This window comes from Sturnus vulgaris, chromosome Z, assembly GCF_052056855.1.
Source record: "Sturnus vulgaris isolate bStuVul1 chromosome Z, bStuVul1.hap1, whole genome shotgun sequence".
In the NCBI taxonomy this organism is placed as follows: domain Eukaryota; kingdom Metazoa; phylum Chordata; class Aves; order Passeriformes; family Sturnidae; genus Sturnus; species Sturnus vulgaris.
The window spans coordinates 12,564,011-12,587,785 of NC_142283.1; the positions used below are offsets into that span (position 1 = coordinate 12,564,011).

The following is a 23,775-nucleotide window of genomic DNA, read 5'->3' on the forward strand; positions in this document are numbered from 1 at the left end:
GCATTGTTCACTTCAGCCTCTTGGGGGCTTCACCAGCACAAGCTTCCCACCTTCCACAGTCAGGTCTTTGGTGTCCAGCTTCAGTCCGTGGTGCCAAATCTCGACAAGGGGTGAATCCCCGACATTTCACTAGCTGGGACATATACTCTATAGGTTAGAAGATACACCAAAGCCAAAGGGAACCCCCTGCTTGTACCTGGGCATGTGTCATGAGGGCATGCTACCTGCACTGGACCCATACGTGTTATTCAGAAAAAAAAACCCCAAACCCTAAACAATCAAATCACTCTCTCAAGATAAAGTTTAAATGTTCAAGCTCTGATGTGTTTCACTCTTAACAGCTGATGGATGAAATCTCTGGAGGAGGTAGGCAGCTGACATGAGCAGTAGTAACTATATTTTTGAGGCTTATGATCTGATCCTAATGCACTAAACTTAGAATTATTATCACATCTTACTGGGGGTTTAAATATCAGGGGCTGTTTATGTCCCATATTTCTGCCTTCCAGTTGCTGAATTTTCCTGAAGCTGGCAGGCCTGCAAAGCATTCCCAGAGATGTAGTAGCTGTTCAGGAAGGTGCAGAGACATGCAAGCTAACTGCTTGCACTCAACCAATGGATATCCTCGCTGGACCACAGAATAATGTAGTTTTTATGGGTAGTTAAATACTGGTGGGTTTGAAAAACAAGGTTAGTTATTTATAACCTAGGCCTGATAGAGAAGGCTTAATATTCTATTAGCCTGTATCATGAACGACTTCATGCCATTTCAATCATTCTTGCCCTGGACCTTAACTCCGAGGAGGACACTTTCACACGCTGCTGGCTAACAAGGAATCCGCTTCTTACTACCTGTTTCCTTTTTTGGCCGTATATTCCTGTACAGCATTAGGGCAGGAGACACTGGAGCGGCGCACCGCCCCCGTGTCCCTCCATCGATCCTCTGTCTCTCCACCGCACCCTTTCCCCGGCGCCTGCCCAGCGGGAGCCTCCGCAGCCTCCTTGTGCCGCGCACCGCCCGCCCGTCCCCGCGGGCAGCGCTGGGCACGCTTTGCCACCAGGTGCCAGCCCCGGTGCCAGCCCCGGTGTCCCCGCCCGCGCCCCCGGCCCCGCTGCCCGCCCGTGTCACGGCGCTCCCGGCCCTCCCCGCCCACCGCCTTCTCCCCTCCCAGACAGGCATGGCCGAGGCGAGGCGGCGGGCGGGCGGTTGCCTCCGCCTCCCTCCCGTTCTCCTCAGATGCCCTTTGCAGGGTTATTATTACAGTTCGTGGCTGCGCTCTGCCTGTCCCCCCTCCCCGCCCCGCCCGCGCCCTCCGCGCTGCGCAGCGCGCTGGCCGCGCTCCCTGCCCGCGCTGGCCGCCGCCCAGGAGTGCGGGATCCCCGCGGCCCGGAGCCAGCGCGCCCCGCACCATCGTCCTGCACCATGGCCCCGCACCATGGCCCCGCTCCATCGCCCCGCACCATCGCCCCGCACCATGGCTCCGCTCCATCGCCCCGCTCCCCGCTCCATCGCCCCGCACCATGGCCCCGCTCCATCGCCCGCTCCATCGTCCCGCACCATGGCCCCGCTCCCGGCGCTGCCCGGCGGGGCTGCCCGGTGGCTCCCAGACAGCGGGGGGAACGCGGGGCTGCGGATTATTGCAGACTAAGCAGTCTGGCGCTGCAGCACGGCGCGGGGGGAGGCGGGCGGGCAGGGGGAGTGTGTGTGCGTGCGTGTGTGTGTGTGTGTGTGTATGTAAAGGGGGGATGGAGCTGGCAGCTGGCCAGCTACCATCAGAATTAGCTCATTGTTCAATATAACCAGCGCTGCTGGCAAGCAAAACCCAGCCCAAGAGAGGGAGCGGGAGGGGGGGGAGGGAGAGAGAGAGACTTTCCCCCAGCCACCCCCACCCCTTTTTTTCTTTTTTTTTTTTTTTTTTTTTTTTCTCCGAGGCTGCACTTTGGAAGAGGTGCAGTCATTCTTACCCACACCCCCTACCCTCTCTCCACTCCCCCAACTATAAATTCCCTTCTGTAGCATGCTGCCCTTTTGTAATCCACATTTGTGTTTCAGATCATGTAGAAAGGACAGAAAGTGAGCAGGGAGCGGGGGCTTTTGTCTGTAAGTATATGCAATTCCAATCCACAGAATTTTATTTCTTTTAATTAATCCCCTTTCTCTCTCTCCCTCTCCCTGCCTCTCCCCCCTTTCTGCTTTCTTCTTTCTGTGTCTCTCTGTTTCTTTTCATTTCTTTTTGATTTCTTTTTGTCCTTAGCTGGACTTTGCTGCAGCTTGGCTTTCCTTCTCAGTGCACATTTCCAAGCAGGCTTTTTAAAGAAAAATGAGAAAACATGCAGTATATGTATCTAACTCATTGTCTTTGTGCTTTAAGGCTGGATTTCTAGGCTGAGGATTTTTCTGCACACACGCAAGGGGAGATGAGAAGTGATTTTCTAAAATGTTTTCCTTTTTCTGGGTTTTGCGCTCCGCAAACACCAAAATGCATTTTTGAACCTAATGCACTTGGCTTTGTTAGCATGCATGCAAGGCTCTAGGATAGGTTTATCATCTCCTTTCTTCTCCCTTGTAAAACGAATCTCCCTCTTCTCCGCCCTGACACTGGATTCCTCTCAGGCTGATGGGGTTTATTTTTAGAAAGCAGTCATTCTTGCAACAGCCTTCTGCATTTTTGCATGTGCAGCAGTTAAATTTTGGGTGGTTCTTTCGAGAAAAAAAACAAAAACAACAAAACAAAACAACAAAACCAAAACAAACCCTATTTTGCTTAACATATAGTGACATGCTGCTTTTTTCAAACATTTCTGCGTATGTTTATGGATATATGAGTTTGCAGTTTAAAATCCAGTATGTATATGTGTGCTTGTGTAAACATATGACTCATACCTAATTATATTTCATACATACACGCTATAGGTAAGAAATATGTAATCAATAGAAGAGAACTTAAAATTTTTATTTCTATAAGAAAGCTAATAAAGGAGATATGCTACAAATTCAGTCCATTAAGAAAGTCATAATTTAAATGAGGTAGGACCTACTCTTCTTTTTTTTTTTCTCTCCCTGTTTAAAATAGGGGGTGTGTGTGGAATAGAGAGAGGGAGAAAACTGGAGGTTATGTAATGCAGTGCCATTTCCAAAAATACCTACTCTCTGGGCCGTTACATTGTGTTATACTTGTTCCTTGATTGCAAAACCCCACACTTAGTAGTATGCCTGGGAACAATGGACCACAAATTACAGTAAACATAGATTGACAGTTTTTTGTCCTCTTGACTGATTTTAACCTGTGTTAACCCTTCCTTATGGGGCTCTTCAGAAATATACCCAGTGCTAAGAATAGCATAGGGTTCTGCAAATCCAGGTACCAGGGATTCCTTTGTCCTATATTTAAGCCTACAGACCACTGAAGTGCAAAGATGCATGATATATAAGCATATGTGTGGTAAGAATAATTTGCATGACTTTATTCTTAACCACAGTGGTTAACCTCCTGTTATCCTGGAAAAAATTACCTTTTAACTATTGTGACAGTCGGAATTACTTTCTTTTTCATTTTAAATTTTTTTTCAAATTGTTTTCAGATTGCTCTCCTTGTGCTACTTGAGAGAAACTGCAATCCCAAGATCTAACAGAACCTAAAAATGGTAAGAATTAGTTGCTTTAGCAGAGAATCAATAATTTTTTGTGTCAATACAAACCTTATTTCCCTCTTCCCAATACTCACTTATAAATAGGACCTTTATATGACATACTTTTTGAGGCTAAGGGGTACTGATATACTGATGTACTCTGAGAAGCTCCTTATGTTTGATCTTTTATTTTCTTGCATTTTTTGAATAAAATTCTGAAATCCCTCTTTGTGCAATAAGGCTTATTTAATTGAAACGAGAAATATTTTAAGATATTGTGAAAAATACACATCATAAGACATGAAGCAATACATGCAGACAAAACAATATCCAGTAATGCCAACACTGACACCTTTCTCCCAAAAAGAAGAAATAGGTCATTGCACTTTGTAAGTGAAAAGGATTTAATGTTAGTCTGTCAGGGAAGTACATGAGGTGCAAACCAAATTTTCTTATTAAGTTAACCTTCTGAAAAAACTATTCTTCGTGACACAGATCTGTTCTACAAAAAATGTTTAGGCCTCAAACCTGACTGAACTTAAAGGCACTTGCTTGGAATGTGTTTAATGAACAACAACCTCTTTCCTTCAGTGCTAATTGTGTTTGTACTTTTATTGATTAAAGCCCATTTTTTATACTCTGAGGCACCAATGCTGACAAATTCTTGATTTTAAGGATATGCATGTAAATATGGTATTCTCTGAGGAGGACTGTCTCAGAATCAGCAGGATAAAGGTAACAGTATTTTTTTAGAAAAAGTGCTCGAAGTAGGCAGATTTTGTTTATACGGTTTTTTATCCCATACCATTCCTAGCTGAGGATGCAGCTATCTCAGAAGCATATCTAAATACATAAATACTGGAAAAAATGTGATATATTTTGGATGCTACATGATAAAATAATGATCAAACCTCTGTTAATTAGTATTGAGCAATGCTTTAAGTAGCATTGCATAGGGTGTACATTAGCACGGAATATTTTCCCCTGTTCTGAGGTTCTGAGGGAGATACTCTTATGAAGATTGGGTTAATTGCATTAATATTATCCCTGTCTGGTTGTTTTGATATGGGGGAGGAGTGATGATCAAAGAATGATTAAAATAAGCAAATATGTACTCTGTTATAAAGGCTTTGTTTTTGTTTTTGGCTCCTTGTTTTATATCATTCCTATCTGCAAAAATAAACTTGCAAATTCTGGAGTTTTACTCTATTCTGGAACCTACTTTCATCAAAGTGCTTTGCTCATCTGTGTATAAATGAATAGGTGAGGGTGGGGAATTAAAAGGAAAATGATTCACTTAAACTGTGAATAGAAATAATGTTAAAATACATGTTGTTCACACAAGTGTGGAATATTGGATAAGGCAACTGTTTTCCTACCAACACCAAGGTGACAATCAGCCCACATTTTAGATGTTATGCAGGCTGCTATGTGCAATATATGCCTATCTATGGAACAAAAGATTATTTTAAGTTTAGTTAGGCATAAAATAGCCACTGATTTCTACCAGCAGATGGTTCTATAAATCTAGCAAGGTTCCTGTAGTAGTCAATGAAATCAGTTTTTTAAAATCAGTCCCAGGGCCAGAACATAAAATACAACTTAAAGCTATTCAAATGCAAAAAAAATAAAATGTTGTTACCCACCTGTTTAATCCCATCTTTTGTTTTACTGTGTACCATAAATCTAAAAACCTCATTTAGCTGTTTTTAAAGTTCCACTTCTTTTTTGTGATCAAAATTACAATGTACTATTAGGTTTTACCCCAGCTTGCAAGGTTCTTTAAGATGTGATACTTGGCAGAATCTCCTCCTACCAACACCTTTTTTTCCCTTTTTTTCACTTCTGGCACACTAACACTGAATGTAATTCTAAGTCAGACCAGTGACACACTTTCTTTGCAGTAGTGGACATACTTGTTTTTTGACATATTTCTTCTTGTATTAACTGCAAGTATCTCTCTAACCATTCTAATTTGCAGAAATACTCTTCTTTGCATATCAGCACTTTCTACACATTGAAATACATGATGATGAAAGTGCTTATTTTGTTTTTAATATCACAGTATATGCAAAGGCTCTACCCTGCTCTGACTGGTCAGTGAAAATTTAGCTGTTGTGTTTCAGTAGATTGAGATAGACTTAAAAAATGGTGGAAAATGGCCTTCTTAGTCCTTTGACAGTCTGAAAGTTCATTAATTATTTAGCTAGGCTTAGAGTAAAATTTGAAGTGGCTAGAATAAAGTTCTCACTTGTTAAATGAGAACAAATGAATTCTTGGTTTAACTTCGCTGTCTTATCCTCTTAGTTTCTCAATTTTCTCATAAAATGTTTCTTAAACATTTTAAACAGTAAAAGCAAGTTATTTAACACATTAGTTTTCAATGTGCTTTTCTTTTCCTGGACCTGGTATTAGAATTACCTGATTAATTAATCAATCTTTCTTGCACCTGTTTAATAATAATATCCTCAATTTTAAGAGAAACAGAAAAGCAGAAGAGTGCACTTTGTATTGTTCTTCTAATTTTAACTCATGGACATTTTGAGGCATCTTGCACAAGAACATTTGCCATTTGAAGATCTGTCCTTACTTCTGCATAACGTATTTCCTTAAGTGTCTACCTGAAGGAGGAAAGAGCCTTTTATATTTATGTGCAATGTATAAAATCCTGGGGTGACTTAAGTAGTCTTTTAATTTGAAATGCTAGAATTCTGTGTATTACCTTCATGGCAAATGCTGAGTGTCATGAAATACAAACCAAAATTTTGGTGCTCACAAGGGGGAAAAACAGGTTCTAACTTAAAAATAATTTTTTAAAAGTGAATTGGTTTTAATTTCTTTCTGCCCCATCAATCATTGAAAGTGATCCAATCATTTAAATAAAGGAACACGTTAGAAGTGTGGGAGTAAGGAAGTCTTAATTCGAGTTTTCTGTGATCTCAAAGAAGGCTCCTACCAAAACCAGGAAAGGGTTGGGTTTTATGTTGTTTGGTTTTGTTATGGTAAATATTAGTTTTTAAACAAATAAATCAGTCCATCATTTTAGACAGTTAGAGAAGTGATCTGTTTATTTGCTTCCAAAGCACTCATGTGCATCTTTTTCTCCTTCTTGTGGATTTCTAGTAAAGTTCTGAGATCTCCCAGTCCCAGTGCTTAAGGAATTTAAACTAGCAACACTCATAAACGTTTATATCAGTAAACAGATCCTAAATAATTTAATTTTTACTTTTCTGAAAGTAAACAGAAGGTAATCTAGAGCCAATCATTAATTTGCTCCTGGTTTACCACAATGAGATGGCCTTCTTGTCATCATTTCTTTCTGGTGTGGAGTCTCTGGGCTGGCTGTTGTACAGTATAGCTGTGTCATTCCAGAGCAAAAAGGCTCTGGAAGTAGGTCATTTGGGCTGGATGCTTCCTGTCGTGCATCCCTGCCTGAACTGCATCAGTTCTGAGGTTATTCCGTCATATTTTGTAATTTACAATCCCTGCATTTTATAGTCTTACTTGCATGATGACCTTTAGGGGTGAAAATAGTGAAACAGAGAAAAGCCCTTCTTTGTTAAGTCAGAGGGAAAGAAAGGACAGCCTGCATTTGGTTGAAGAGAAAAGAATCACCATCCCATTTAGTTTATTGTTTGTGTAATTTTTTTAGTTTCTTTGTTTTGTTTTGTTTTGTTTTTTGTTTGTTTGGTTGGTTTTTGTCTTTTGGGTTTTTTTTTTCCCAGTTTACATTAGCTGAAGATATTTATGAAGAAAATTTTGTGTTTAAGATTTCATCCTAGTTTAGCCATCACTTACCTTTTTCCAGGGAGTTACATGCAGGTGTCTTTATATATTCTGTAATTTTTTGTGCCCCTGGGCTGGAACAGCCTTTCTTAATTTTAGGATTATTTGTGGAGAATGGAGTCTAGAATTGTTCTGGCAGAGGCAGCCATTACTTGGAACCTTTTATATGCTCTGAGAAAGAAAAAAAAAAAAAAAAAAGCAAGGTAATAAAATGAGACATCCAGCCTATTACTAGACACACACTGGACAAAAGACACCTCTTTTCTGGCAAGAGAAAACCCATACCTGGTTGATTTTTACCAAGCCTGGTACTGGAACTGGAACTGGAGTCTCTTTTATGGTAAGTCAGAGCCACACAGAACCTGCAGGACTGTCAGATCCTCTTCTGTCCATGTATAGGACATGTATAGGGCAGAATTTGGTCATGAGAAGTAATTGTGAGGGATGAAAGCTAAATAATTTTGGCCGTCTGGACGTGTATATTGTGCTTTTTAATTTTGCTTATATAATGTGCATGTTATCCTTTGTGTGTAGTTTGCACAGTGCTACTTGATTGCTGAAAACTCAGAGAGAATTAAAGCCTTTCCAGCTTACAAAGTTTATAAGTAGAAATACAAACCAGTTTTTGCAATACTTCTGTCAAGCCACCTGTTCAGCTGAGCAGAAAACAAACCTTTACTTGATTAAGAGTAGAAAAGCAGAGTTTTAAAAAAAATAATTTTGCCCAAAGCTATAGATACTGTGGATATTTCAGTGGTACAGCTCATATGCACATGAAAAGACAAAAGCTTTTTATATACTTGTTTCTACTCAGTCAGAAACATGCTCTGAGTGCTAAAATTTTGCTCCTCTTCCCCAGCATCCTCTTTCTAAACCGAACTGTGCTGACACATGGAATGGGAGGTTTATGTAATACTAGGTCCAGGAAAAACCTTTATTAATTTTTTTCTCAAGGGCTGGAATTTTGGAAAATCAAAAATGAGAATATGTACATCTAGTAACACTACGGATATGACATTGTTTTTTTAAGGCAATTTTTATTTTTTTTCCTGACCTTGCTATACTGCTGCTTCATACCTGAATTCGGATCCTTGTATATGCTGAAGAGATGGGAAAAGGATGACATTTAATAGTTCTAGAACAATTCATAAACATAATTCGGTTGGCATCATTGACTGGGAGAGGATATTTTAATAAAAATAGTTTTAACTATTTGTATTTTGGCTTTATTTCAATTATTTATTCACCTCATTAAACCATATTGATTGAGGGCACGATCTTCAAAGGTGCAAAAAATATTCTTTTCAAATGTTTAATGTAGAATGATAGTATGAATCATTGTTTGAGTGTTACATGCAATTCGACTTGGACTTCTGGTCTGGCAAATTCACAGTAGCACTACTGAATTAATCCCTGTGTCCATGTTGTTGGGAGGATTCCTGATGTTTCCTTCTGTAAACACTGCATTAAAACAAACAAACAAACTAAACCGACCCACCCTCAGAATAAGTAGGATTTTCTCATCCTGCAGGAAGAAGTGTCTCTGGAATAATTTTGTTAACAGTAACCTGATTATCTCTACTAGCTTGGAGTATTTAGGTGGGAGCAAGTTGAAAAAAGTTATAAAAAATTTGTGCATCCGTACTGGAGGTGGTAAAAGCCTTGGTTTAATGCACACATTATCAGAAAGAGCTCCTGCCCTCTTCCAGCACTGATCTTCAGAAGGTACACATTGACACCACAGCACTACTTAGAAAGGTCAAGTTAGAGAGGAACAAACCTTCCTTTTTTTTGCTTTGAAATGACTGTGTATCTGTGATAAATCTCCATCACAAAAGAGTATGAGTTTACACAGCTTCTTAAATGAGTCCCAGAACCCAGAGATATTTTATTTTAGCCTCCAGAATATCCATGATACATTTTGTGCTTTTGTGTCTGGAGCAGCACTTAGCTGCATTACTATCTGCCTAGTAGAGGCTGGTAATAGCAAGGCTTCAGGTAAATGTACCACAGTGCTTTCAAGCACTTGTTAACAATCAGCTGCCCTCATTACATCTGTTTTAATGAGGTAAGTAAAGGCTGGCTCTGCAATGTGGTTCTCTCCCCCATTTCCAGTAGTATGGCTGGGGCTTTTTAATACTTTGCCTGCAAAATGCTGCTTGAGCCAGGGGCTGACACCTCCTGAGGGGAAAGGAGGGCTTTCGTGGCTGGGCTCTGCAAGAAAGGAGTTGGCAGAGACAGCGAGCCTGCCTGCACTTGGGGAACAACATCCCTGCTTGGATTTCTGCTCATCTTTTTCATATGTGGGAGAAAAACTGTTGTAGTCCAAAGCCTTCTGTAAGTTACGGCATTCAGGCCATTAATTTAGAAAATATATAGGAAATTTAAAAATAAAAACCTCTTTTTTTGGGAGACTGCTTGATGTACACATTTTGTGTATCCCAAGAGTGGAGGATCAGGTCCCAGAGAGGGCACACAGGAGAAGCATAATTCTGATTTATCTCTGTTCCTATTGTTAAGGGTTAACTTACTGGCCACTGTTCTTGCTGGACTTTCCCTTAAGATCAAAACTTGATAGAGTGAGAGCACTGGACTAAGTAGACTTTTTGGTCAGCCTCTGACCATGCTCCTTTTTTTCTCTGTAGCTCAATAATTTGCCCATGTTAGGTATGAAACTTGTGAAAAATGACTATGCATCCTTTGGTCCAGAGTTTTTGCTGCCATGCTGTGTGTCCAGCTGAGTTTATAACAAGAGACTTGCTTATGCTTCTTGTTCTGCAGTTACCACTATGTGTAGATGTAAATAGTTACTAATTAAGCTCTACCTTATTTCACCTGAGAAGCAAATTACAAACTCCTATGTAATTAACTGAGAACTAGAGTATTACTTCAATTCTTAGCCTTGTTGTTGTTTTCTATGTGTTGCATGTTAAGTAAAACAAAAAAATACTGTAGTATAGAGGCAAACAAAATAAATATGTGGGGTCGTACTGGGTTCTGAGGTTGGTTTTCTGGATGGCTGATTTGTTTATTTTGATTTCTGTGATGTTTTGGAGTTCTGAAGAACGTACACAAGACTTTACTGAAGGAACAAAGTAATTTGCAGCCATTTTATTGCTTGATGGAACTTTCCATCAAGTTTTGTTTTTTTATAAGAAGTTGGAGAAGCGTTTATGACAGTGTTCACAATGTACTCCTTGATTCTTTTTTTCTCTTACTCTTTGTATGCATGTTAAATATTAACAATGTTTTACAATGATTTTTGTGTATTAATGAAGCAAAAAAGCATCATGAGAACACTTGTAGCACACAAGCGGGATAGATCCTGACTGGTGCAGAAAAGTGAAAATTGATCTCTCTTCCTAAAAATTGCATTACATTCTGGTGGTTTGGAGCAGATTCCTCCCCAGGAATAGTTAGAAAGTGTTTTCTATAGCTAACCTCGTTCAATTGCATATGCTAGAATACAGCTAAAGTTTCTGTGGAGGGGTTCTTACTGGATAAAGAATTGGGCAGAGTTTTAAGTACACATAAAATATGCAACCTGTATATGGATGAGGACAGGAAAAAGTCGCTTGAAGAAGCTGATACAGATAAGCCAGGGTAGGAGACTGCATCAGAGCAGACACTTCAGTGTAACCTCAAGAATAAATGCTTTAAGAGCAAAGGAAACAACAGATGACCATGGGTTTGTAGGAGAAGCTTTTCAAGGTCACTTCCTTATGCTGTATAGGGAAGGAGAAAATTACATCCTATTCTGTGAAATTGACAGAAATTGCAAAAGAGATGCAAAAGGACTGCAAAGATCTCCAAATACCTAATAAATAAATTTTATAATTCATTTGCAGTGTGGAGAGGGGGATGCAAGGAAAAGCATACTTGTCTCATTTAGGCCTTTTCATCTCCATGTGGTTGTGAGTTTGAGTCATCAGATGGGGAGGAATAAAAAGCAGCAGTAATATCTTCCCTATGAAAAGGCAAAGACATCAAAAGATGCTGATGCAGAAAAGTCAGAGGCAAATTCAGGTGTACAGCTGTCGTGCCATGTTCTGCTGATATATTGCCAAGTATTAATTATCATTGCAATGGCAGGTAAAGTCTCACAAAAAGGTGTGTCCCTTGGAGCAATCCCAGCTGCAGAATGATGATGTAACCTTTCATCAGTTTTCTCAAACCATTTATCTAACCTTCTTTACTGCGTGGAACTAACCAAGTGAAATAAATGTAAATTATTGATTTTTACCACTGTTTTTTTGATGTTCATGGCACTGATGTGAAAACCAGGGATGACAGACAAGTCTGCTGCCCTGACAGGATACTGAAATCATGCAGTCAGGTTATTTGAGATGACTGTTACTGCGCATCAGGCTCAGACTTGTGATGCAGAGACCCTCAAAAAAGCAAACATGTTCACAAAATTGTTAAGCCTCACATCTGCTAAATCACATGTTAACAGCGTTTTAAAATTATTAAGTTAAGGTAATGAAGTTGCACTTTAACTTGAGCAAGTTTTGGTTGCTGCTGTTTCCATAGGGAAAGCTTCCTCAGTGAGCCTGCTCCAGAGTCAGCCTATCACAATAGCAGCATCCTGTTTCATCATGACTACAGCTTCTTAAATATAACAAAGGCTCATAAAAACTTCAAGGACCCATTGAAATAAGGTGTAATGATGAGTACCCTTGATGTAGCTTTGTCATTGCCCTCTCCAGAAGATCTAGAAAATAAAAGCTGTGACTGATAGAATACTGCTGCTCAATTAAACTCTTAAAAACCAGCAACCATTCAGCTGACAGTTCCTGTATGTATTATATTTTGTGTGCTAGGTTAGGAACACAGTGGATATATTTTATACTTTCATAATGTTCCCCTCACCGTCTTAAAAATAAATTACTGAGGATGGGAACATTAGTTTACCCCTTACACCGAAGCAAAGGTTTTGATCCTGGCACAAGCTTTCCCTCCAGTTTGGTTTAAAAAGAATTAGTGATGTTTTCATTCACAAAATTATTTATTCAGTGTTTGAGCAGTGGTGCAGAAAGATTGTTTATGCATTTGGATTGTGATTGTGGGATGTTAGTTAGAAAGAAAATGTTTTACTGCAGTGGGAGGCATTTGGGGGAATTGAGAAGTACATGGTAGGATGTGCTGTGAAAAGTACATCTACAGCTCAAACTAGCTGGCAACTAAGAAATTTTATAGAAATGTGGGTACAGAAATGAGAAGCAGTGTTCCTTTTTGGCTATCCAGCCCACTCTCAGAAGGAGGGTGGCCTCTCTCCATTTCTCTGTTCTGGATTAGGCACACAGGGCACTCAGTCCTCACTGCTGCACAATGCCACTCCAGTGCTGCAGGCAGAACAGCCATGCCACTTTCTTTCCTTCTCTTCGACACACACCTCTTTTCATTCTACTCCCATGTTCCTCAACATGTGGCCATCTGTGTCTGCTATTACACTGCTAATCCATAATAGTAAATATTTTTCCTTTCCTACGAGGGCTACTGCAGAATTATTGGACATGTTCACTTTTTATTTGGAATTAGGATCTACAGTATTTGTCATCATTTCCTTTTTGTTTTCATTCCCCCCTGCCTCAAAATTGGTTTATAAGACAGAGAAGCTACCCGAAGCTTCTCTAAAAGGTGGTTGCTGATTTCCTCAGAGCAGTTGCTCTTCAATACACTTTTAGTTAAGAAATCAAGAGTGCAGTTGAATATCACTGTGAGTCCTGAATGACACTTGATTACAAGAATCCAGTTGTGGTTCACATGGGGAAGAAAAAGGAAAAAAATATAGAAAAAATAATTCCAAGGGCTTTCTCAATTGTTTTTTAACTATAAATACCGTGGGAATGCTTAACAGGAGTATGCTCATTTTAATAAGTTTAGCATGCCATAAATCTGAGGATTTTTTCCTCTTGATGGATTTATCTGAATGTTTGCAAGATGCTCTTAGTGAATAGGAATGAAGCGTGGATACCAAACCAATTTTAGTATTTTGATGTGACTAATAGAGTATGTTTAGTTCAGCTCTGTTCAAATTATTTTATATATCTGTTTTAAGGCTGGCAAAAGATTGTGCTCGCCTACCATTATTCTTTAAGAAAGCATGGCTTAAAATGAAAAAACACAGGAATTAAAATTTTGAAATGTTGGTAAAACAGAGAAAGAGCAAAAGAGTTTCTCAGTCCAATGGCCAAAGGAGTAAAATAGACTCTATTGGTCTTTATTCCTCCTGGTTTTGAAAAAAACCCCCAAAACTGAAACAACACAAAAAACTAACAGTAATTCTGGAATCTGAGAGAACTGATAAACAGACTAAATATTTCTTTTCCTCCACTTTTGCTCTTTCTTTAAATAAAAATCGTATTATTTGCATCTTTTCAGGAGATTGGAGGCTACAAAATTGAAAGCATACTCATAGAGATTTCATGATTCCCAGTTTTCAAGTTGGCCTCAATGTTTCAGGCAGAATTGCATGCTGTTGCATAGCAGTGTCTCAGGTAGCTCTTCCCAGTCTGATGGCTCATGGATGAAGCTTCCTGGCTTAACTGTCTGGATAACAAGGATCAAACACTGAGGCTATCAATGTGAGTCAGCATTATGCAGACTTGCAGTAATTGTAGTTTTCAATCCACCCTAAAGCTCTATAATTCCATTCTGAATCCTGATACTTTGGTTATTTAAGCCAAGCCTGCATTTACATAACAGTCACACAAGAAGTACTAAGGAACGAAAATTTGGTGTGTATTAATGGAAGCATCTATTTAGAAGTGTTTGCTTCATGCTAACAGCCGGAATGTTGTAACCCTTACATCCTACTCCGTAATGGGGCATTGCTTTCCTCTCTCGTAGCTCATTTTGCAACATTTGTATCAGCAATTTTGAGCTGTTGTAACTGAATTAGTGTTCTATATCGTTTTCTAATACCCTAGTTATCACAATATTTGAACTTCTAAGTAATTTCTGCATTTATAAAGCACAGAAAGATGTCGTGGTTTGTTTTTAATCCTTTCCCCCCCTCCTTCTAGTGATTACAGTAAATTCTAAGTGGACTTCTCTACACCGGCATCTTTTTTTCCATTCCAGAATCTTCCTCCACTTGGCCAGATTCTAAGCCATGATTCTCCAGCCTTTCAGCATTGCTCCCAGGGCACACACCTAAAGTCCTTTGTCCATTCAAGACTCTGGTGCAGTCATAGCAGAACATTCACTTCATGTGAAATAGGTCCATGTGATTATTATCTACCAATATGGGTCACAGTATTTGTTTTTGAAGAAGAAAAAAGGATTTCCACCCCCCCCCCCGAGAATTACTGTGAAAGATAGTTTGGGGATTATGTGGAGTATTTTGCAGGTGGTGGTAGGTTTGGGGATTTGTTTTTTTAACCCTGGAGCATAGTTGTGACAATTTACACCTTTTCTCTCCTGCCTCATTCCCTAAATCCACCCTCAAACTGATATTCCTCCAAGTTTTCATGAATTTAATTTGAGGATTCCTTTCTTTTTCATCTAGCTTCAGGTATTTATTTTATTCCTATTAGGTTATTAATAGGGATAACACTGCCTTTAGTCTAACCTAAGTACATCTCAGATTCCATGGAAAATATTGACGTTTGTATTCATGATAATGACTAATTCCGCATTTTGATGCTTATGTGATCCTCCCATAAACATTTTGTATACTTTGCTGGTATAAACAGCACGTCCTGTGGTAGAGCTGAACTCCTATGGCAATTTCCCACCACAAGTTTTCACACAGGAAGTATGGCTACACAATAAAATCAACAGATAATTAACCAGGGATTATAAATAGCAACAGAAGAGCTCAGAAGTTACTTGGTATCTTTCATCAAGTGTTTCAAATATTCAGAGCAAACATTAACTGAATTCACAGAGTGCCCTGTGCTACACATTGGTTATTTTATGTCAAAGACACCCAGAGAGCTGAACTGGCTTGTCTGAGACAAAAAATCTGTTGCTTTAATCTGTAGAAAGAACTGTGGTTTGTAGTGCAGAAAAGCATGGGACAACGTACAAAGTAGGCACTGCCTTGAGCTCTGTGTTTTAAATTTCTCTCATCTGTGTCCTGCGCTATATTTTCTGTTGGGAAGAGGATTTAAATAATCTTCCAATAATTTCTCCAGGATAGAACTAGTCCAGTCGTGACAGCTAATAGCCAACATGCACAGAAATGAAAACTTTTCTCATGTTTCAGTATATGCACACAGGAGCAAGCAGGTGAGTAAAACTGACCAACACTTAACTGACAATGAAAGTTTTGATTCCCAAAGTGCAAACAAACCTGAATGGGGTAATTTATAATGGCTAGCTCAAAACACTGATAGTTTGACATCCTGGCATCATGCAGAAAGAGTTCAATTCACCAAATACCAAGAGCCCAGGAGAAAGACCCAGCAAGAAAATAAATTTAAGAATTTCAGCATTGTATGTAACTTGCACCTGACCACTTCAGTGTCTTTGAGACTGAGATGAAGAGATATTCTGATCTTCATCTTGAAGCTGAGAGGCATTAGCTTGGTATTTATTCACTTTAACTTCCACCATAGTCAGTGCCCAGCTTTGAATCTTACCCATTTTACACAGAAAAATTTCCCCGTAGACATCGTAGGACGGCACCTTAACTATTAAATTTTGCTGCCAGCTATATTATTGTGGGTGTTTTATAATGTATTGGAATTTCTTTAATGTGAAAAATACAGAGAGCTAACATGGAAGCATAATTGTTTCAATGATCTTACAAAGTTACACGTTCTAGTTCACCATTCGTTGTGAAAGGATATCAAAGGTGTGGTGCTGTTGTCACCTGCAGCCATCAGCAAAGACAATGAACTTCATTAAACAGCCCTTTGCCAGTGACCTCTGGCAGAAGAGAATGGACAAGTTTTCTCACAATATCCTCAGCAAGTTCATTAGTACAGACATCCTCTATAAAGAATTTATTAGATGTATTTTAAAAAAAATCCATCCTATAATCTTTCAATTATTTCTATTTTTAAAAGTGTCTGTTGAATGCAGATAAACATAAAACAATGTAGTTGGAATGCTCTAGGGACAGATGTTGTCATGGGTACAAAAAAAATATGTACTAAACATCAAACACTCTGGGCCAAGCTCTACTGGCATTAGACTTGTTTTAGTGATGTGGTCTGTCACATGAATAGCACTGCATTTAATGAATCTCTTATTGTTAGTAAGATTTTGTATATATTTATGTCACTACAGGTATATCAGCCAGGTTCAATGATTTGGTTAAGCCAGAAGATCTTTCCAACCAGCCGTGGGGTTGGGGGATTTCCAAAGGTAAAGTTATTTGTGTAATTTCTTTCATATAATAAATAGTTTGCTAAGATGAAAGTTTTCAGAAAAAATAAAAAAATTGAAAGTTCAATGGATTTTATTTTGCAACTGCTTCAAGAAAGTAGCCACCTCTCATGATTTCATCACGAGTCTCATGTTACTCTGTTTTTCTTAAAGCTTGGCTCCTTGCACTATGCAGTTAACTGAAGATCTCAGATTTCATTTTATAATTATGTTTTTAGCCTTCAGGCTTGCAGAAAGCATGGACTTTTTCTGGCTGCACACCAGAAAGAAAACATACTAATTTTCAAAGGCTCATATTTTTTAAGCCTGTCTCATGACTTTACAAGTGACTTTACTTGACATCTGAGTTCTGAATGCTTAATTTTGGCAATGCTTTCCTATCAATGCAGATGAAAAAGTCAATGATAATGCAGCAGAAGGAACTGGGTGGTGTTGCTTATCTTTTATTAAGTATCTTGCTTGTGCTTTACCTGGCTTGAGTAACAAGCATACAAAGCATGGAAGTTTTCATCTGAGTTTGACAAGAAGTACCACAGCATAAAGGCAGAACATGTGGCTCATTAGACAGCATTAATTAGATTTTATTCTGTTACCATTACTGGTTTAATAAATGTGAAACTAGACATGAAATTTCAGTAGTGAAAGATAACAGATTACACAGAACCACAGGATGTACTTGTTTTATTTTCATATTCCTTTTCAATTACTGGCTCAAGCCAGTAAGTAAAGATGAGAACACATGGAAAATTGTTTTAAGTTTCAATTATTAACCAGACTTCTGCCCCCTGTTAATAAAACTCTGTTATTGTTCCATATGGGTAGCACTACACTTTCCTCTACACTTTTTCCTGTACAAGGGAACTTCTAAAGTTTATAGATGGGCTATTTGCAGCCTGACAGTCTCTAAACTAGCACATATAGCAGTACTGCCATCTTAGCATACATAGCATTCCAAAAGTTCAGCTGAGAAGGCTGATAGCAGTGCCAGAGCATGATTAATGTGCTCTGTAGGGTCATACTTACATCAAATGAATTTGCTAATTTTATGAATCAGCTATGTGTTGTTTGATTAAAAATCGTCACTAGATGATTTTTATTCAAAATGTTAAGCTAGAAGTTTTCAGTAAGCTGTCATTCATCATTAAACAAAGTTTCTCCTGAAGCACAGGAATGAAGCTGTGCACTATGTGCAGCATAGCAACAATGTTGCATTAGATTGGATTTATGAATAGCTGTGTACAGCTTATGCTGTACATGGCCTAAAATCAAACTTTCTCAGAAGGGATACCAGTTTCTCAACTAGCCAAAACATACTATAAATAATTTTCTCCTTTTAAGTTACTGGATACTTGCTTTCAAAACACAATTTTTTTCCGTCACCTTTATGTAATTCTTCACAAGATATTTGGTATGTGCTGTTGCAACAACCAGTTTTTAGAACTAGATTCAAATTTTATTTCATAATTAACATTCAAAAGCAACTATATTATATTATATATAAAATAATATTATTTATAATATTAATTGCACATAGTTCAGATTCAGCAGAATATCACCTTTACAGCAGAGTATCATCTTTAACAGAAACTGTGCATCTTCATAAATACTTTCATTTGTACTATAAAATTAATTAGAAAAAATTGGTGTAAAAAACTGCAGAAAGTTTTCAATCCTCCAACTGAGCACTTTTATCTACTCAATGCTAAACATGAAGCATGAACATCTGAAAAAATAAAGCAAAATTGATAGATTTTCAAAAACAATTATTTGAGAGAAAAGTGATGGTTTTTAAAAATTTTATTTTCATGCAACCAACAAAAATATAAAAGGCTTAAGTTCTTAGTGACAGTTTATTTCCAGAGCTAGAAGGGTCACATGGGACTTTATATCTCATGATTGTATGACAGGATTTCAGGACTGAGATTGTTTTCACAGCTGAAAAGGAACTGCCCAACACAATGCTTTTGGAAATTTGCCCAGACCTTTGGTCTGTGTGGTGTGCCTGTTCGCATGTGTAAGTTTTTAGCTTTCCCCTCATATCTTGTAATGATACACAAGTAGCAAACTTAGTAAAACAAAAATAAGTAAAAATTTAGTATGAGGATGAAATTTTCTAGAGTACTGTGAGGAAACATGTTTTGCAGTCACTAAAATTAAATGTTATTTTCTCATTTTGAAATTCTTGCAAAATACCTATATTGGCTCTAGCAAAGATACGCTGCAACTCCTTACCCTTCTGCATATGCACTGACCAAATTCTCAGCTTTTCCTCCATTTCTTGATGCCCCAAAGGAGCAGGTCACCAGTCACCAACTATTCCAGGAAGGGATTTTGCTCTATGCTCAGCTTGAAAACTGCTCCTGTGTGTAGTGCAGAATTCCATGGGGAATTTCTCTACCTAAAAGCAGAATTTATCCTGTACACTGTTATAAAGACAGTGGGAGAGCCATGGGATGGCTTCATTCCCAGCACAAGTAAATGCAGCAAGTATGAACATCCCAGTGAAAATTCGCTGAAGAGCCAAGAAAGGAAAATTGCTGAAAATTGCACTTTATTGGTCATTGGAAAACTGCCATATGTTTAATTCCTAATTCAGAAATTCACAACCCTTACATCAGAAAAAAAATTAACTTGGAGAAGATAAATTTAATTTCTTAAGCAAAGAGAGGCACTGAGTTTATGTGACAAACACATCCTAAATAATATGAGCAATAAACACCTTACCTATTCTTATCACGTACCACAAAAAAACACAGATTTTTTTTCCTTAAGATATATTACTAGCTAAACAAAATATTTTTGTTTCAGATCCAATAGTGACATATCATCATCAAAGTACTTTAGGCTTAGCCTTTAGTCTTCATTCTGAGGTTTAAAATGAAACATATATTCAAATACTGTTTGAAACCTTGCTGAATAACACAATTAAAATGTATGGTTAACAAAGATCTATCTGAGGCAGCTGGCTCATATTGCACAGCTCTTCCTTACCTGCTCAGAACAAGAAAATACTGCAATGTTTTTAGTGTGCTGTTTGACAGATTAATACAGCAAAGTGACTTATTAGTGTACGTTAGTTCGTTAAACAGTAAGGTTTTTAAAAAATCAGAAAAAGTTCTGGGAAAAGTTCTCTTAATATTAAGATGATCTTTAATAAATAAGATGCACTTTTATGTGGGATCTTTTGCATTTTTTGCTGCTAGGACACGTTCATTCATACCCAAGTTAAATGTTTTTCTCAGATGCTTCAAGAACTCTCTGGTTTTCAAACAACCCTTTGTTCTCTGTGGCATCAGGTGCTTCAGTCATGTTTAGTGGATGAACTAAAGCTAGGGAACTACTGAAACTTTAGGATGAGAGAAGGGAGCACCCCACCAAACAGAAGCACAACTAATATCACTTTTTCCTCTCCACAGGGAAATCTCCCCATCTCGAAGGAAGTGAATCGCAAGAAAAGTGAGGAGGAGGGGGCACGCCTGGCTCCAGCAAGTGGCTATGGACAACATTTCACCAAAATCAATTACCTCTACTCTTTTTAAACATAATTTCTCCATTCGTATTACATATGGTGTATGGGTTTGATGAGGTCATGGTGTCATATATTGGAAATTGTTTCTATGTAAATCATCAAGTGTAAGAAGAAACTATGGGACTCTGAGCCTTGCTTTAGAGAATAACAGTGGACAAACGTGTACCATAAAAACTAGTTTTTAACATTCTAACTCAAGTGAAAGCTCTCAGAATTTCACACTGTGAATCCATGTTTACAAACATTACAGGTGGGCCCTCAGGCCTGGTTCTACCACAGCAATGTCTTTCACTACTCAAACTCCACAGCTCACACACAACTGGTAAACCACTCTCTCCATTTCTACCAACCCAAACTGCTTCTTGCAGAGGCTGAGAGTCCCCCTTTTTTTCATTTAGATGTAACAAGCCTAGTAGTTTATTTTCATCGATTGTCTGTATATCTCTATATTTTATCCATGTACTCTTTTGATGTATAGAAGTAGTATGAAACTCATGGTTTCCTTGTGGTAAGTGATCGTGATGCTGCCACGGGATTTGAGACACTGATGAATGGTGCTATTTTGGACTTTAAATATGCTCCTTGGCAAGGTAGCTCTGATGGAGTTATTTTTTATTTCCATGTTCTGAGAGGGTGTTGGTACTTTGTTTTTCTGAATGTTGTTCTTTAGACTGGACTGACTTGTTTACTTGTGTCTTCAGTGTGGCTTTCTTATTCAGTGCTGTAGGTGAGTAACTACTTATAGTGTACAAGTGAGGAACTGATTCCCTATCAGTGTCCACTCACAAACATGCAGTTATAGTGGGAGCAATCACAAAATTGTAATTTTCGTAAAATCTCCTTTCTGACTCCTATCCACCTTATGGAGAAAGATGAGCAATAATTTTCCACCAACTTCTCAAAATCTCTTGATTTTTGTCTTTTTTTCTTACAAGCCTTTTTTAAAGAAGGGACAAGTTTTAATGTCCTCTTCAAATCCATAAACTAGGGGATATAGTAAGAAAAATACAGCAAATTTCTGGGAAGAGAAGTCCTAAAGGGGAAAGAGTACATTTCCACAGTACTGTCAACATGTGGATTTTACATTTTTGTTCTTGCTCCCAAACTATTATAAATACAAAATAACACAAACCACAAAACTAAGCAGTATCATCTACTCATGGAGTGTTGTTGTGTTAGACACAGTCTGAAAGCCCACCTTAATTTTTTATATAATTCTGTCTTTTAGCTATTCCTTTTACAGGGCAGGCCTTGTTCTGAACTGTCTTAGCTTCTGACTGTTAAATACCAATGCATGCACTGCACTTCTAGATTCCTTTCCTTTCCCTACCTTCTCTATCCCTTTCCTTGTACACTTTCTTTTCCAATAGAATAGATATGTCTGCTGTGCTGTATATAGAGCAAGAAGTAATATTCAGCAGTTGTGGCATTTATGTATAGTTGCAGTTGTGTACTGCTGAAAATGCAGGCTTTTGTAACAATGTGATCTTTAATAATGCAAGTACCCAATGTATTTTAGCCATTTTAGTAGGATTTGTTCAATAAATATGCAAGCTCTAAGGATAGCTGTGATGTTTCTGTTTCCTTATTACAATAAGGGCAGGGTTCCTGTTACCGATTGTTTTCACCTGTTCTTTTCCTGAATCCTGAAGTTTGTTTCAGGAATATCTGGTGAAGTAAAAGGTGATTCCTTTTGCTGCTTGCTAAACAATAGTTATCAAGATAACCTAAATGCCAGACCTGGATCTGGGAAATGATAGCGTGCTTGACAATGGCAGTCACATACTTGGCTTCCCACACTGTTGAGTGGCTGGGTCAGATGTGACACTCAATGCCATTTTTAGTAGCCCCAGGAGGACACTCTGGAGCTGTGCATGGCAAATAAAATGTGTTTCATTTTCCACCTATGGTAAACTGAATTAAAAGGTAATTTCCCTTGTGTGGGTAATTCAGTTTAAAATAGTGTTGATACAGTCCTCTCTTAAAAACACTTTTGTTGATGGAAAAGTAACACACACATTGCTAAGTTTTAGCACATGTACTGGTTTCATCATAGTATAGATATAGTAGAGACAAAGATTATTTAATATGCACTGTGATTACTAGAAGCTTCCAAAATAAGTAAAGATGGCATACACTTCTGTGTCTGCAATATTGGCTGTGGCACACACATAGTATCAGCTTCATAAGATTTAAAAAAAAAAAGGAAAAAAAGTTGTAGTTATTATGCATTAAAAAAAAAAAAAGGTATGTCCATTTTGAAGAATGCTTCTAGGATTTAATACATGTATTTTCACCTTTGGGACAAAGTATTAAATTATATAAATAGAATTATTGGGGGGAAAAAGCACAATATATATATCTCACAGTCCATTGTTGCAGAACACCATGACCAGCTACTTTTTTACCTACCTCATTAAATATCATTTGTGAAATGGGCTAGTAAGGGTATTTTGAAGGCATTATGGTCAAATAAATTGATTCAGGAAACACTGGTTCCAACTTCAAACTTTTTTATAACATATCATGTAGTATCTGGCAAATCAATATTTGTCCCTCAGCAAATCAAGCAAAAAACAAACCCCCGAAGATGAATTCTGAAAAATAGAAATAGCAATGAATACTTGCTTTCATAAAGCATTTTAAGCTCCGCAGACAAAATCACTAATTAGGAATTAACTGTTGTTACCATTGAGAATCATATTTTACATGAAGAGTAGGCTAGAATGATATGTGTTATCAATTATATTCCAATATACTAAAAAAGCTGCATCATTAATTATCAAATGCAGAAAACATTAATCCTTACACCTTAGAGTTTGTGCCACCAACAGTGTCCCAAAGATGTGTATTAAAAAGTCTGGTTCATATTAATAATTTTATTTATTGGAAGTTAGCTAAATTCTGTCTGCAAGCATATAAAACATATGGAAAAGAACCATAAAAAATTTAAATCAATAGCACTTTAGTACCAAACTCCAAATAAATTTCCACTATAAAAGCTGTACTACTACATTACAAAAGATAAAAATAAAATCAATATTCTACATAAGAAGTTCAAACAGAAAAAGGGAATTTAAATAGAATAGAATGAGCCCATATCTGTCTCATCAGCATCATGTTCTTGTGAGTGAAAAAAAGAACATGTCTATAACCAAGCAAGCCAAGTGAGGTAATGGTTTAGCACCACTCAGCAATGGCAATGATACAGCTGGAATAAAACATCCTCTTTGGGTTCCCCAGCTGAGAGAACATGGGCACACTGTGGCAAGAGCCCAGGGAAAAGCAGCAGGAGTGGTGTGAGTGATGGAAGAGACTGTGGCTAATGGGGACTGACTGAAACAAACAATCTGGTTTAGTCCAAAGTGAAGCTAAAGAGCTGCTTTTCATAGGGGTAGAGCAAGACCACACAGTCATAAAAGAGGCTGTGGTAATATGTCACTATTTGGAAAAGACTGTCAAAAGTGAAAGGCTAGGAATGTGCTCAA

The 23,775-nt window shown here is 38.1% G+C and overlaps 1 protein-coding gene across 1 annotated transcript; it reads left to right on the plus strand.

Annotated features, from left to right (window-relative positions):
- The first annotated feature begins 1,925 nt into the window (after window positions 1–1,925).
- On the plus strand, window positions 1,926–21,852 carry NREP (neuronal regeneration related protein). Its single transcript, XM_088156113.1, has 5 exons — window positions 1,926–1,949; window positions 2,054–2,101; window positions 3,583–3,645; window positions 16,660–16,737; window positions 20,175–21,852. Exons 3-5 carry the CDS (start codon window positions 3,643–3,645, stop codon window positions 20,295–20,297), a joined length of 204 nt encoding a protein of 67 aa, XP_088012239.1. The 5' UTR covers window positions 1,926–1,949; window positions 2,054–2,101; window positions 3,583–3,642; the 3' UTR covers window positions 20,298–21,852.
- The last annotated feature ends 1,923 nt before the right edge of the window (window positions 21,853–23,775 follow it).